Source organism: Oratosquilla oratoria, chromosome 3, assembly GCF_046742065.1.
Source record: "Oratosquilla oratoria isolate Oo_2021 chromosome 3, ASM4674206v1, whole genome shotgun sequence".
NCBI classification, from domain to species: Eukaryota; Metazoa; Arthropoda; class Malacostraca; order Stomatopoda; family Squillidae; genus Oratosquilla; species Oratosquilla oratoria.
In genome coordinates, this window is record NC_134779.1 from 26,921,629 (window position 1) to 26,937,573 (window position 15,945).

Consider the following 15,945-nt stretch of genomic DNA (forward strand, 5'->3'; position numbering starts at 1 on the left):
TATAAAGGAGTGTAAAAGTATGTTCCAAGACAAAAATAGGAAAAAGGATGAGTAAAATGTTGGTACAACAAAACATGTAGCGGGTTAAAAGATAAAAGGGATAAAGCTTGGATAAAATGGAGGAAAGACACAAAAAAAAAAGAAAATATATACCGATTATGGAAATGAACATGTACAAGTGCGCAGAGAAGAAAGGGGAAAACAGGAAAAGGATGTCATAGAAAAATGTAAAGATCAAGAATTAGTGAAACTACGACAAGGAGGAACAGAATACACTGAGGAAATAGAAATGGCAGAAATTATGAACAAGCATTTGAAATCAGTGTTTACGAGGGAGAACATACAACTGAGAGATGATGAGCGGGAGGGGAAAGTCCCCCTATGAAAGAAATAGAAGTAACAAAGAATGAAATAATGAATCACTTGAGTAATCTCGATGTCTGAAAATCCCATGGTCCAGATGAAATGGCAAACCGGATTTTGAGAGAATGCAGGGACGAACTAACAGACAAATTACATAGTCTATTAAGCAGTTCATTGAAGGAAGGAAAAGTTCCAGAAGGTTGGAAAAGAGCAAATATAGTACCAATGTATAAAGAGGGAAACAAAGAGGACCCTACAAACTATAGACCGGTTTCTCTTACAAGTACGGTAACAAAAAAAAAAAAATGAAAGAATGATCAAAATTAGATGTACTAAAACAATGTACTAAATCCGAGGCAGTTTGGATCTAGACAAGGAATATCATGTCTCACAAACCTAATGTGTTTCTATTCAAGACTAATAGATATAATACAGGAAAGAGATGGATGGGCTGATTATGCTTTTCTAGACCTGATAAAAGCTTCTGATAAGGTGCCACATAAGAAATTGCTAAGAAATTGGAAACTGTAGGAGGAATACAGGGCAAACTACTGAAGTGGGTGGAAGACTTCTTACGCGAAAGAAAAATGAGTGGTGATAAGAGGTAAACATTTCAATTGGGACGAGGTGATTAGTGGAGTTCCACAAGGAACAGTTCTGGTCCCAATAATGTTTGCTATATATACTAAAAATATGGATGAAGGAATTGAAAGTTATATGAGCTTCTTCGCAGACGATGCAAAAATTTTGAAAAAAGTAAACACCGAAGAAGGTTGTGAATCACTGCAGAGTGATCTCAACAATGTATGGGAGTGGAGTAGGAAGTGGGACATGGAATTTAATACTAAGAAGTATAGTATAATGGAATTTGGAAGAAGCAAAAAAAGAGGAGTGGGATAATATTGTGGCGAAATTGCATGTATGAATGTTGCATAGTGTGCCTGGATGGTTGGTATGCGTGTAAGTGATGCGTGATGTCGGAGAGTCGAAGCATAAGCAAGGGGGTATGTAGCGAGGGTATGCATGGGGGGACGCCAGGGGGGGGGGGTCCCGGCGTCGCTCGCCATACCTCGCATAGAGAGAGTAAGCCTAGCATTGGTGTTGAACACACGTGTAAAATCCTCATGTTCGCTAAGCAGAATAAACAAGAGAAGACTGAACTCCTGCCTTTCCCTGATCCGGACAATTGTAAGCGTGAACTTGTCTTTAACTCGTGCTCCCATGATCACGGCCCATGTGCAATAGAAAAAGGTGAGTTTAATATACATGCGAATACGTAACAATATACATTGGGAGAGGAAGAAATCAAATAAGTGGAAAAAGAGAAGGACCTAGATCAACCAAAATGGCATTCACATACTTCGACGAAGAAATAGTAAAGAAAATACTAATCACTTTGATAAGACCAAAATTGGAGTATGCAGGGATGACGTGGTCACCAAGTACAAAAAAAGTGTATAACAAAACTTGAAAGAATACAGGGGGCAATTGCGAAATTGGCACCAACGCTCTCAGAACTATCATATAAGGAGAGGCTAGCAAAACTTGAGCTACAAACATTAGAGCAAAGAAGAAAGGGAGGAGACTTGATCAATATTTATAGAATCATGAAAGGCATGGCCATGGCCATGGAAATTATTGATAGAGAGGATCTAATAAAATGGGATAGTAGAGATAGAAGAGGACATGTGCAAAACTGAACATTTACCATTATCAGTTATCGTCTGTATCAACTATATGCAGAGACATTCATAGTGTATTTTATATCATGGAACTGAAAAAAAAAATACAGGAAACATATAAGCTATTTAAATGTCATTCCTTAAATTTTCATTTTCTTATTGTCACTAGAGTCAAAGAATGAAAAATGTAAAGGGGTGACTATTATAAATATATCTACATGCCAGTTTATGTAATTTTTATTTCGCCGTTTAGTGTATCCGTATACTTTTAGTTAACTGATGAATAAAACGTCTATTATAATATTACAGATACTAGATCCAAACCCAGTAATCTACCAAAGTTATGCAATTTACCTTTTGTTCTTGCACTAAAAATTAAAGTAACGTAATTCTATATAAAATCTCTAGAATCTAGATATTATTATTATTATTATAGGTTTATTCAACAATATTAAATACAATTAGACATACATATATACATTTTTTTTTTTTTTTTTTTTACAAAATTGGTAGTTGAAAAGGGAGAGCGAGAAGCAAAGCTTATGGGGAGTTGCTCTCCCTTAAGGAAAAAATTAATTTCATTTATTTATTTTTGTTACATGGTAGCATGGCACATACACATCTACACACATATATACACGATTGTAGGACAACTCGTCCACGGACAACCCGCCCACAAAACCGCAAAGCAGGACAACCCGTCCACAGACACCACCATGGGTGGTCAACTCGTCCACGGACAAGATTTCAAAAAACTCCTAGACAATCATTTTATTACCTTTTTTTTAATGATATTTCATGTTATTTCATTAAAATTTGCTTTAGATGATATATTCTGGTAAGTAATAGATGTGTTTATAAATGTCATGGACATGCTTATTTTAACACCCCAGAACAGCTCCAACTATGATAAAAAAAATAATCACACCTGCACTCTGTATACATAAATATGTAAATAAAGTTTAATTGTTCCGCAAATTATGTTTACTATTCTAAAAAAAAAGTCATTGGACGAGATGTCCATATTCCCGTGGACGAGCCGTCCCACCTCCCAGTCCCGCGGACGAGCCGCCCGCGAACGAGCCGTCCGCGAACGAGCCGTCCGTCCACGACATACACACATACATGCATACACACACACACACACACACAATGGCATGCGTCACGACGTCCGCCAACTCCGACCTCACGCAGAAATCGGGGGCACGAGCGAGCATCGCAACTTGTGGGGGTCAGGAGAGAGGTGAGAGGTCAGGTCGATTGTCGACGGGACGACAATTGCTTAATGCGCAGATCCGGGTCACCGTGACCTGCTGGAATAGAAAAAAAAAAAAAAGAGCGGCAGACTTGGGCAGTTTCTCCATGAATACAACCATGAAATGGACCTGAAGTGTTCAATATACTAATACTTATAGATTAAAGACTTTTTTAAGTATCGTTTGAATGATGATAAACATTTTGTCTTAGGTAAATCCTTTTCCAGTTTATTCCATGTGTTAACACCTATAATAGATAAGCATTGGCTTTTTTTGGTTGTTCTGTATTGAGTTTTAAAGAAGTCGTTTGTTTGCCTAGTCGCATAGCGAGTTTCGTAAGTTGAGTAAAATTTCAATATGTTTTGATTCATGTGTTTATTGTAGATTTGGTGCATAACAATGGCAGTTTTGTACTTTATTAAGTCATTGAATTTGAGTAGATTTAGTTTTTTAAATAAATTATTTGTATGTTCCAAACGACCTACATTGCAGATTATACGCAGTGCCCTTTTTTGAGAGGTAATTATGCGTTGAAGATTAGTTTGATAAGTATTACCCCAAATTTCTGAACAATAGTTTAAGTATGGTAGTAGTAGACTACAATAAATGGTACGTAGGGTATTTTCATTGAGAATATTTCTCATTTTATGCATAATTCCTAAAGTTTTGGATATCTTATTTATCACGTGATTTATATGATGTTTCCAATTAAGTTGATCGTCTAAATACACGCCTAGAAATTTACTGACGGACGCTTTTTCAATAATTTCGTTGTTTATTTTGATCGGCTTAGTACTTTCATTATTTTTGTAGAAAAGCAGGTAGTTAGTTTTTGATACGTTTAAGGATAGCTTATTGGCTGAAAACCAGTTGGATAGTTGACATAATCCTTCATTAATTGTCTTGATCAGTTTGTCGGAATTTGTATCGGAGCATAGAATGGTGGTATCGTCGGCGAACAGTATAAATTTCATAAGGTTGGATACATTTGTAATGTCATTAATGTATAGTAAGAATAGTTTGGGTCCTAGAACTGAACCTTGAGGTACTCCGCATGTAACTGGTAGAATGTGTGATCTTTCTTCCTCAATGGCCACATATTGTTTCCTGTTTTTTAGATAACTTTTTAACCAGTCATTAACTTTACCTCTTAGCCCATAGTATTCGGCCTTTCGAATTAGGATTTCATGATTTACTGTGTCAAATGCCTTTTTAAGATCAATAAATATGCCGGCTGTTTTTTTCTTTTGTTCTATATTGTTAGTTATCTCTTCAATTAATTCCATTACTGCTGTAGACGTTGAAAGATTTCGTTGAAATCCATATTGACTATGGTAAATGACGTCATTTTTTTTTAGAAATGAGTCAAGGCGAATTGTGAATAACTTTTCAAGAATTTTGGAAAACTGTGGTAATAGTGAAATTGGTCTATAGTTATTATAACTTGATTTGTCGGCTGATTTGAATATCGGTATTACTTTTGCTATTTTCATTGCATCTGGAAATATCCCTTGTTCAAATGATTTATTGCATATTGTCAGAAAATGATCTTTGATGATAGGCATAATTTGTTTTATGAGGTTCATATTGATTCCTGTGCAATCGAGTGATTTCTTGTTCTGCATTGATTTTACTGTGTTCATAAGTTCGTTTTCCGTGACGGGTTTTAAAAACATAGTGTTATTTATTCGGTGTTTCAAAAATGTCTCGTAAGTTTGATGTGTTGTCTTTATTTGTTTCGCGAGGTTAAGTCCTACATGGGAGAAAAATTCATTAAATTCGTTTGCCACTTCTTTTTTAGTTTTTCCTTTTTTAATAATGTCTATGAATTCATTGGTGTTATTAATTTTGTGCCTAGTTAAGTTGTTTATTACTTCCCATGTCTTTTTTATATTACCTTTATAACCTTCAAGCAGTGTGTCATAGTATTTTTTTTCACAGTTGCGTAAAATTGTTGTAAGTTTGTTTTTGTACACTTTGTATTTGTTTTCGTCTGTCAAGGACTTGCTTTGAATTGATTTCTTGTAAAGTTGGTTTTTCTTTCGACACGCGTTCTTAAGACCGTTTGTAAACCATGGTTTTGAGTTTACGTTACGTGGTTTTATTTCTACTTCTCTCTCTGGGCAGCATTTGTTTACATTACTCATGATAATGCTTACAAATTCGTTATATGATAGATTGGCATTTTCTGACTCGTAAACCTGATCCCAATTTTCTTCTTTTAAGCATTGATTTAATTTTGCAATATCTTTTTCGTCAATTTTACGTTTAAGTACAATTCTGGGTTTTGTTATGCAGTGCATTTCTTTTGGACTGATAGTGAATACCGGTAGATGGTCACTTATATCACTTATTAAGATACCACTATGAATCTCGGAGTTTACAATATTGGTGAAAATGTTATCTATCAATGTTTCACTTGTATTTGTTATTCGGGTTGGTTTATTTATCAAAGGATATATACCTAAAGAGAAAATCATATCTGTAAAGTGTCTTGTTTGTTCATGAGTCTCATACTTAAGTAAATCTATGTTGAAGTCACCACAGAGATATAGATTTTTATTTCTAAATGGAGTTATGATTTCTTCAAGCATATTTGTGAACTCATTGATGTTTGTGCCTGGCTTTCTGTAAATACTTGTTATGACGGTATTCTTTTTAGTTTTACTGAAAATCTCAACAGCTACGCAATCAAATAGGTTTTCATACGAATTAGTGGATTGATTTATTAGTTTGCATGAAATTGATTTTTTTATGAAGATGGAGACTCCGCCGCCTTTTTGGATCTGTCTATTAGCACTGTAAGGAGTATAGTCTTGTAAGAAGTTTACTAGACATCCTGGGTCAATCCATGTTTCGCTTATCACTATAACGTCAAAGCTTTTATTGAGTAACTTGAGATAACAGTCAATTTTCTGATAATTGGCGTTTAGGCTCCTTGCATTGATGTGAATTAGTGTGAAACCATCAATATCACGAAATACCGTGTCAAATTGTGTATCACTATAGTAATCGCTGTCTTTTGTTAATTTTGAGTAAAAATTTAATTCGGGGTCAATTTGGGTATTATTGTGATTAAATATCGAAAATTCCTTTTCTGATATTTTGTCTATTTCTTTATACTTCTTAATGGCGGTATATACATCTGGGTTTTTTTATGCGAGATTTGGCGCGGAAAACAAAATATTAATTTCTGTGTTTGAGATGGCATGATAGGGAAATGTTTTTGAGCAGTCTAGGCAGAACCAGTTATTGAAAATATTGGGGTTATTTTTGGCAGTATTTACGGGTATATTTGCACACATGAGATGATATAAATGTTTGCATAATGTACATTTGAGGTGATTGGTAGGGACAAGGGTATGGCATGAAGAACAGTTTTTTGATATGTTTGTTTTAGTTTTTGTGTTAGTTGTAGTGTTCATGGTTATGTTTGTGTTAGAAGATTAAGGAATGTGAACTATTGAAATTCAACTAATTGTTCAAGATTACTTACTTGATGTACTTTTTCATCCTTGCACTTGATATACACCTTGCAGTCTCTTGTCCATGTCGAGATGATCTTCCCTTGTTTCCTCATGTCGCGTGCTGTTTTGGCAATCTCTCCAGTTCGTTTTGTCAGGTGTTCATTCACGTAGACGCCCGTCCCCTTCAATTTCTTGGCGTTTTTCAGCACGTTCACCTTCGACTTTCTTGAAACGAATCTCACGATCACATTTTGGGTACCGTCCTGTTTTCTTTTTCCCAGTGTATGGCAAGCTGATATCTCTGTGTCTCTGATCTGTATTCCCTTGTTACTTAGAGAATGGATCACTTGATTTTCTACAATGTTCTGACCACTGTTATCTGCACTATAGTCGGAGTCACCTTTCACAGCTTCCGAATACGTTTTCACAATCTTTAAACCACTAATGATTATATCTTCTCTCCTCGTGTACTGCTCTAGGTCTTCCACTCTAGCTTGGAGATTAACTACAGTCGATTTGAGATATTGTATCTCCTGCCTTTGTTGTTTAACTATCTCTTTCAACTCGCTTAGGAACTGTTGGTCTTCTTTCCTTGCTTGCATCTGGAACTGTCTGTCCTCTTCTCTTGCTTTCACAAGACTCTCCACCATATCTTCAAGTTTCTTGGAGCTGTTGCTGTTTCTGGTATGTGCCATGTTGAATTACTTTCTCGTCGGGAGCGCTGAGCGGAGGGTGTTATGACACTACTATATACACTGACAGCAACATGCTTGTGGTGATCCTGTAAGAGGCCGGAATAATTATCTTCCTGATGCTCATTTTCAAAACCTATCTATCCTCTTATCTTTATCTGGAGGTGCAATTACTCCTAGGCACTGATAATCTGTTTTCAAACTTAGCCCTTAGTATCTCTCTTCTTAATAACACCTCATTTCTTCCACCTTCTCACACATGTAGAGCTGACAACTGGCGGCTCTTTTCCTTCGTCTACTAATTTCAGCCGGTGATATATTTTCTTCTTGGAAACTGCAGCCTCTCACACACAGACAAAAATCCAAAGTTTCTTCCAAAAGAAGTTTATAAAACTTATAGGACCATTGCCAGCCACTGTGGTATTGTAGATTTACAGTTATTGAACTTGATATGTAACAGCTGTTATTATCTATTATTATTATCATTAATGATGGTTATTATTATGAATGTTCATAGAGCTGTATTAAATACTTAACTAAGGCCATGTTTGTAAAGTTTTTATACATTATGTGTTTGGTTTAGATGCCCATAATAGTACATACTTTACAAAAATTAAGTTGCACAATTTTTTTTATTTTACTTTATTTTCTTGAAATATAAGCCTTAAAACTCTGATATACAACTAATCCATCTAGCACAAGACCATAACAAGATTAACTTAACCCATGCCTTACTATGATGCCAAATTATGAGTACATTATTTTACCAAGATATTAGGAATTTATCTATCTATATATATATCAAGGGCTTTATATAATTTTATATGTTAGGTAGCCAAGTCAAAAGGCATATACCCACACCCACCCATTTCTCTCCCATCCACCACCCTTCCCTCCCTCTCATCTTAGCTCCTCATGGATGAAAGGTCATCCCTGGCTCCTGCCCACTGCCCTGGATCAAGAGCAATGCAGCAAGACAAAGTACATATCCAGCAAGGTCATGTCACTTAATCAGCGACACCCCCCTAATGTGGAAAGTAGAGAAATCCCTTCATACATTTATAAAGATACAGTGAGACCTCTCATTAACTGACATTAATTAGCTGAGTTTGCTGTGTTTTCGGTGTTTTGGAGTGGTTTTTGGGTGGCATAGTGATTGCACGCACTAAACAACAGCACCAAAAACACCGAAAACACAGCAAAAACACCGTAAACACAGCTAATTAACGTCCGTTAATGAGAGGTCTTACTGTACTACAAGCACCTTCAGTAAAACCTTTTCTTGCCCTAGTGTAGTAAAGAAAATTAAGGTTTTTTGTTTAATTTGTTTATCTGTGGCTAAATCTTTGCTCTTATGTGCTGAGGCAACCTAAGAAGTGGCAGTCGCTCTTAGTCACTAGAGATTAAAGACAAACACACCTCAACAGTAGACACTGATGTAGTTACAAAGAACAAGTTACATTGGATTGCAAAAAACTATCAAGACAATGTTTTACAAGGAAAGTCAAAGTTCATAAAAGGAATAGTGTTTATTTTGAGGAAACAAATATATACTTACAATACAATCATTCATGCAGTCATTCTCCTCTTTTCTTTCTCCCTCCACCTAACAACAAAGACATATAACACTAGACCTTTTCATTACCTTCTTACTGATTTCAATGCATATAAACACCACCACTGCATAAACTTATCTAAATTATAACTAATCAAATCTAAAAGGAATGCAACAAATACAATAATCAAACTGTAACAAATCAAGTTCTGCAATTAAACATTTTCAAAATACTGATATAGATTTTTTCTAGGCAGAACCTGACAAAGAGGGTGGAGGGAAGGGTAGTAGGTCATATTTTATGCCACCTCATTAGCATGTAGTCTATACTATTCTAGTTGTATTCTGAAGTTTACCAAAACATTACCTAAAATATACAACATCAAATGAGTATACAAAATAATTATCATTTCTTTTCTTTGGCCACCATATTTCAAATCATGTTCTCATACAATAACCTTTACCTTAGTACTCTATAAAATTCACCTAAGTGCATCTAACTGCTCCTGAATCTCCTCTATATTTTTGTATAAGTCGTATAACTGCTGTTTATTGAGTTGCATCACTAGAGATGAACTGGAACCGTCTTCTGCAGGAGAAGGTTCTGATATGTTGAATTGAAGCAATGCAAGAGGTTGTGTTTGTCGAGCTAATGTAGATGTGGCTGCAGTCACATGAAGCTCCCATGCAATACTGTCAAGCTGTACAAAAAAATAAAATAAATAAATAAGATTACATGTAGACAAGTGGACATGATGCAGGGATGACCCATTATCCAGGAGGTGCGAAAATAAGAGGGAGGGAAGAGGGTGGAGGGGAGTGGAGTATGTAGGAGATGGAATGGTTAGGAATGATTTCTATGCCTTTGTTTTTTGGCTACCTCCCATGTAAAGGGGAAAAAAGCCTTGATATATGTATGTACATATATACATAAGGAATTTTTCCCAATTATAAGGAGGGTTTACCAAGTCAAAGCATACACAAATCCCACACCCATCCAAATAATGATCATGTATATACTAACTGACTTCCCCCCTTGTGAGAGGTTGGCTAAGTCCTTGTTGGAGGAGAATACAGATATTGAATCCTTAGTCACCTTGCTATGCCCCTTTTAGTCAATTTTACAATATACATGGGGCATAATGGCAGTACTTTTATCCTTATGTCACACAAGTATGACCAGAGACAATATTTGAGTCCTTGGAGTAATAAAAAGAGATGTATGAGATAGCAGAAACAAGTGTAATGATTTGTCTCGGAAGATATTTGTAGGATAATGCTATGTGGCTGATCTGGGGAACTATGTCAATAACCCCCCCCCCAAAAAAAAAAAAATATATATATATATATATATATATATATATATATATATATATATATATGTAATACATTTTATCATTGAAATACATACATACATACATATACCAAGGCTTTTTTTCCCCTTACAAGGGAGGTAGCCAAAAAGGAAAAGGCATAAAATCATTCCCATCCATTCCATCCCTGAATACACTCCACACCCCTCCACCCTCCCTCTCATCTTAGCACCACCATTGAAATAATGATGATAAATCAGTTAGCATAACATCTAATTTTTCATTGTAAGTGCCGTGTCATCCACCAACAACAACTGGCTCACCTCCCATTTCCCTCCCCTCATATTCGCTAACTCCAAACTCCTACCTAGCACTTTCACATTTACTTCCCTAATGATCCCACCCATATACACAAACAACCATGGTGGCATTACACAACCCTGGTACCCCCTTCACTTCATCTCAAACCATTCACACTCTCCATACCCAAGCCACACACAAACTCTACTATTTATGTAAAATCATTTTGCCACCCTCAATAGTCCCCTTATCCCATACATCTGCAACACACTCCATATTGCCTTTCTGTCAACTTTGTCACATTTTCTTCAAATTTAAGGAAAGCCCAAAAGACTTCATACTATAGATAGAAACAATCCTTAAATTTTCTATGTCCAATCCCTTCTGACAATCTTAGTCTCATATACCTGTTTTTCCACAACATTTCTGCGACGAAGACTATCCACCAGAACCTTGGCATTTGAAGTCCAGTATTCAACAATGACAGCACTGAGAGAATCATCCACCTCAAGAGCTGCCAGGTGTTCAGCCAAGAGGTTTGGGCGTACAATATTGTAAGAAGCCTGAAAAGATGAGTAAAACAATGTCACAATCTGTTAAGACCTAAATTTTCTTTCCTTTTGATACTTTTCAGTCATCTACATTACACTCTTCTAAAATAAGTAAAATGAGATCTTGATCTGTCTACTTTCTTTTCTTTCTGTCATTTTTCCACACACTTACAATGTACTCTTTCAAAAGGAGACAATCTGGATACTAATGTTATCTAGCACATATGAAAAATAAGATGTTGAGATGAAAGTCTGACAGAATGAACAATCAAAAACTTAACTCTTTACCAGATAATGGGTCAAATTCATTCATACAGGTCTGACTAATGCTAATGAAATTTATTTACCTAAGAGGGCCACCCTAACACACAGTTTTGAGAAATCTAGTGCTTGAAAAGATCTAATACAAATGTAAGAAAAAGGATGTATTAATAATTCATAATTAGAGAAATCCTTACTTGCTGAATAATGTATGCAATAGTATGAGTTAAAAGTTGTGTGTTTTCAAGTGACAGATCCAAAGAAGTGCTAAGCTTTGTTTCTTCCTCTTCTGAAAAGACTCTTGGTTGTCCACTGCCGATGGCAGAGAAGACTCTGGCAAGAATCCCATTCAATTTACTGGAACTCAATTGGTTGAGTATCTTGATACCTTCCTTCAATCTGTAAGCAGGAACAAAAGCATAATAAATACTCAAGGCACATTATGCACGGCTACATTTTGAGATCTAGAAAGGGAAGACAAAAGAAAAGTACAGAAAACCGAATTTCCAGGCCACTTCAATCATTCCTATTTGATTGGCTTTTATGACATGCACAAGGATATAGTAATACCATTCTTGTCTCTTCACCACAAGAGAATTGGAAAAGAAAATGTGCTCTCCTTGGAGCGGTGGTGCAGGAGAAACTTATGAGTAATGGCAGAAACAAGGAATAATGAAAGTTAGAATATGGCTTAGTATTCTTCTATTAGTGAAGATCTGTCAGTAAATGTAGGAGAATACTACATGAATAGTCCATATAATTGTCATTCAGTCTCGAAAGTATCAACTGCATATAACTATGCAACCAATCAGGGCCTTCATATGGGCGGGGGGGGAGGGGGGCATATGCCCTGGGGCGGCACATTTACGGGGCAGCAATTCTAGTCTGGACATGCCACCCACAAGGCTGACAAAATAATTATAATAAAATACGGGTCAAAGGAGCCCTCAATATTTTACCGTAATATACGAATTTTGCATTAGAATCAACAGAATACAAAATATTTTCCTCTTATCCTTTCTGTAATAGTGACATTAAATACAATTTTTAAATTTTGTTTCATTATTTCGCAAGCCAATACAGTAAATCCTTGTTATAGGGTACACATGCATTCCTGAAAACCTTACCGCAAATTGAAATTACCGTATACCGAATGCAGGAAGAGACTGATTGTTGTGGTGGTTGCACTGCATGGTGGCACTAAGGTACAGTGTAAACAAAACACGAGCGGATACCATATCTGTGAATTTTTCTTACTGTAAATAAGAATCGAGGGTAGTAATTACCAAATACAGTAACTGTGAATTTACCGGATAAAGAAATACCGTATAAGGAGGACTCACTATAGCTAAAATAGGCGGGTTGGTAGAGATGGAAAGTGGTGATGGGGGAGGTGGGTGTCACCACTGAGATCTTTGCCCCAATGTAGCACTTAGGCATGTAAGGTCTCTGCAGTCAATACCCCATTCTGAAGTTTACATTATGAAATACTACTTGGCCTTAAAAGAAAGAGTAAAAAGTGGAAACAGTCACTGAAAATGTTACATTTATTTGCAACACCAATGCCTTGAAAGATATTACTGGTAATTACTCTTTTAGCATATTTAACCAACCCTAACCTCTCAGTAACGGGTTTCTCTCCAAGATCCCTTAGCTAGCCTAGCTCACAGATCTCCACACATACCTTGATTAATTAACCTCCTCCAGCCTAGATTATCCTATGGCACTTGTCATTTGAGCAAATTCTATTACTATATTTGGCAATAAAAGACCAGAAATTATAAAATCAAATGCATTAAAATCTCAGTATTGCAACAACAACTTCTATGGGGTATAGACTGCATATTTTTTACAGTAATGGAGCTAATATTTTAGGATTTTAGTGACATCCCTACAGATCAAGTCCCTCAATGTTCTTTTATGAAAGCAGACTAATCTCCACTCTTAAAAACAATGCTGGTTACTTTGAACTTAGTATTCCCCAATTCTGTTATCCTTATCAAATCTCTCCTGTACCATCTCTGTGATTACACATCTTTAGTGTGATATCACCAACAAGGACAGAAGTACTATTCATTTCTGAGAAAAATATACTTAGGATAGCCTATTCTTAAATGAGTTATATGGGGTCTGGTGGTCAGTTTGGTTAGGTTAAAAATGTACATCATATTCCCGTCTCTAATTTGCATGTATAAAATTGGACAGTTGTGAAAGGGATTATTACTGTGTGAATGGTCACTAGAGGTGATCATGCTGTACTTGGTAAGCACACATGCCTAGGCAGCAAGAGGTCCTGAGTTCAATTCCTAAGCAGTGACATCTTTTCAGTGATGCTCCCTATCACACTTGGTACAGTGAGTAGGATCCCTGCAGTGGTGCACATTCCCGGACTGGCAGGGTCCAGGGAATGGAGATGTGCAAGTGGTCACTTGCGGCGACTGTGGTGTAATCAGTAAGCATGCCAGCCCGGCCAGTGGGAAGTCCCAGGTTCGATTCCCGGGCAATGCCAGCTTTTCAGTGACACTTGCTATCATACAATTAGTAATCATTTTCTTTTCTACGGTGAATTAGACTATGCCAATCCCTTGTTACAAAATTTTCTCTGATATGAGAATTCACATAAATGCTATGAATCTACTTCTACAGTCACCACAATGTAGATGCATATCTGTGATACGAGTTACATATATTTACCTAGTTGCATTTTGCAGGAAGAGAGCTATGCTTGTAGCAACCCGCTGAAGTTATTAATGTGTATACTAATACTATCATATATTCTTGTACTTTCTTTGTTATATTGTGTGGAAGTATGAACAAATTTTGTTTGAGTAGCCTATGTTTACATTTATTATAGAAAGTCAATTTTTCATACTGAATTAAGCACAGTATTCAATTTATACAAATTCAAAATCACAAGCAATTTTCCAAAACACATCACTTGTAATAGTGTAGGATTTTATATAAGAATATTTAGATACACTACATGTAGCCAGGATTTGGACTGCTGTAGTTCCCTGGACAAGAATGGCATTCTGTCGGATCTTAGGCCCTTTAAATTAAGCTTCATATTTGAGAAATCTATTACCTGTGTACAACAAAAAATACTGGCTCCCACTATTTCATCATAACCACGGGGAAAACAAAAAATCATTGTGGTCTGGTGCTCCTAAAATACCACATCTTTAAACTGGGAAGTGATAATGTCTTTAATGATAAAGGTAAATTGATAAAAAAAAAGCAAAACCTGCTGTACTAGTGCATTCATATGTATGTAATATCTACTAACAGAAAATGGGGATTACCACATATATCTTTTGTTTGTATACATGCCGTTACTGGCCTTTTTCATCTGCATTAGTGAATATTCTCCCAAGATATCACGGCTAACAGATAATCCAAAGCCTTGACTTCCAATCAAACTGAACTAGTAACAGTTTAGTATTCGCAGATGTGTCTTGGCAGACTAGCAAAACATAGTTTACTTACTTCTCCGTAACTTGAAACATCGTTCACAACTTTGATGTCTTTTATAGGGTGTTTATTTTGACTAAATCTTATCTAAACTCAATCCCTCTCCGTATCCGTGGGCGTAACTGGGCAATCGGCTGAAAGTTGTCACGGTTTGTTTACAAAATAAATAGCCGTCGTAGGTTTCAAAACAAAATGTTAGAATTTTGAGTAAATTCATAGTCGACTGATAAAGTTATAATACAATGGAAAATATAATTTCTTTGTAAAGGCAATGTGAATTTTTATTACATATTTTGAAGACAGAAAAAAAAAATCATCATAAGGGTGGACAAACTGGACATCAGAGGTGCGATCAGTGTAGCCGAATTGATATGGTCGAGCTGATTACAGTGATGTCAGACGGATCTCACTAATTACCGACAAAACCCTAACAAGAACGGTTTTTGCTCAAATGCACAATTTTGTATATAATATATATATATATATATATATATATATATATATATATATATATATATATATATATATATATATATATGGTTGCATTATTTGAAATATTTTCTTTAAAATGTGTGATTTACATGTAATTCCATCAAAGAGAAGTCACGTTTCTAGCCTCTACAAAATTACTCACCACAACTACGCATACCGTCCGATTCACTAAATACCGACAAAACCCGAACAAGGACGGTTTTTGCTCAAATGCACGATTTTATATAAAAAAGAAAATAGCATATTTTCTTTGAAATGTGTGATTTCCATGTAATTTGATCAAAGACAAGTTACGTTTTTATCCTCTGCAATATTACCGACCAAAGCTACGATTCGTCCAGCCTGCCATCTATGATCACTGGTGGTATGGATCAAACTACACTCTATTAGGTTTCTCATTATTGTGTTATTAGTGTAATAGATTGCATATAGTCGAATTATTTGAACTATTTTCTTTAAAATGTGTTATTTTCATGTAATTTGACCAAAGAGAAATTATGTTTTTAACCTCTGCAAAATGACCGACCACAGCTACAAATACC

The 15,945-nt window shown here is 35.8% G+C and overlaps 1 protein-coding gene across 2 annotated transcripts; it reads right to left on the reverse strand.

Annotated features, from left to right (window-relative positions):
• Positions 1-8,976: 8,976 nt before the first annotated feature.
• Positions 8,977-15,096, reverse strand: Vlet (COMM domain containing 10 protein valette). 2 transcript variants are annotated; one of them, XM_076178174.1, is made up of 5 exons: positions 14,927-15,096; positions 11,638-11,839; positions 11,036-11,191; positions 9,502-9,716; positions 8,977-9,382 (listed from the first exon to the last, which is right to left on the reverse strand). In XM_076178174.1, exons 1-5 carry the CDS (start codon positions 14,944-14,946, stop codon positions 9,379-9,381), a joined length of 597 nt encoding a protein of 198 aa, XP_076034289.1. In that variant the 5' UTR covers positions 14,947-15,096; the 3' UTR covers positions 8,977-9,378. The 2 variants fall into 2 exon arrangements, with proteins under 2 accessions (XP_076034289.1, XP_076034278.1); XM_076178163.1 differs by having other exon boundaries at positions 8,977-9,716.
• Positions 15,097-15,945: the final 849 nt, after the last annotated feature.

Bases quoted from the DNA above. Each gene is read 5' to 3' on its own strand.
- Vlet (XM_076178174.1), bottom strand. From the start codon at position 14,946: ATGTTTCAAGTTACGGAGAA. The intron at 11,840-14,926 runs GTAAGTAAACTA...TCCTGCTTACAG, and splicing joins ATGTTTCAAGTTACGGAGAA to ATTGAAGGAAGGTATCAAGA. The intron at 9,717-11,035 runs GTATATGAGACT...TTTTTTGTACAG, and splicing joins GAAATGTTGTGGAAAAACAG to CTTGACAGTATTGCATGGGA.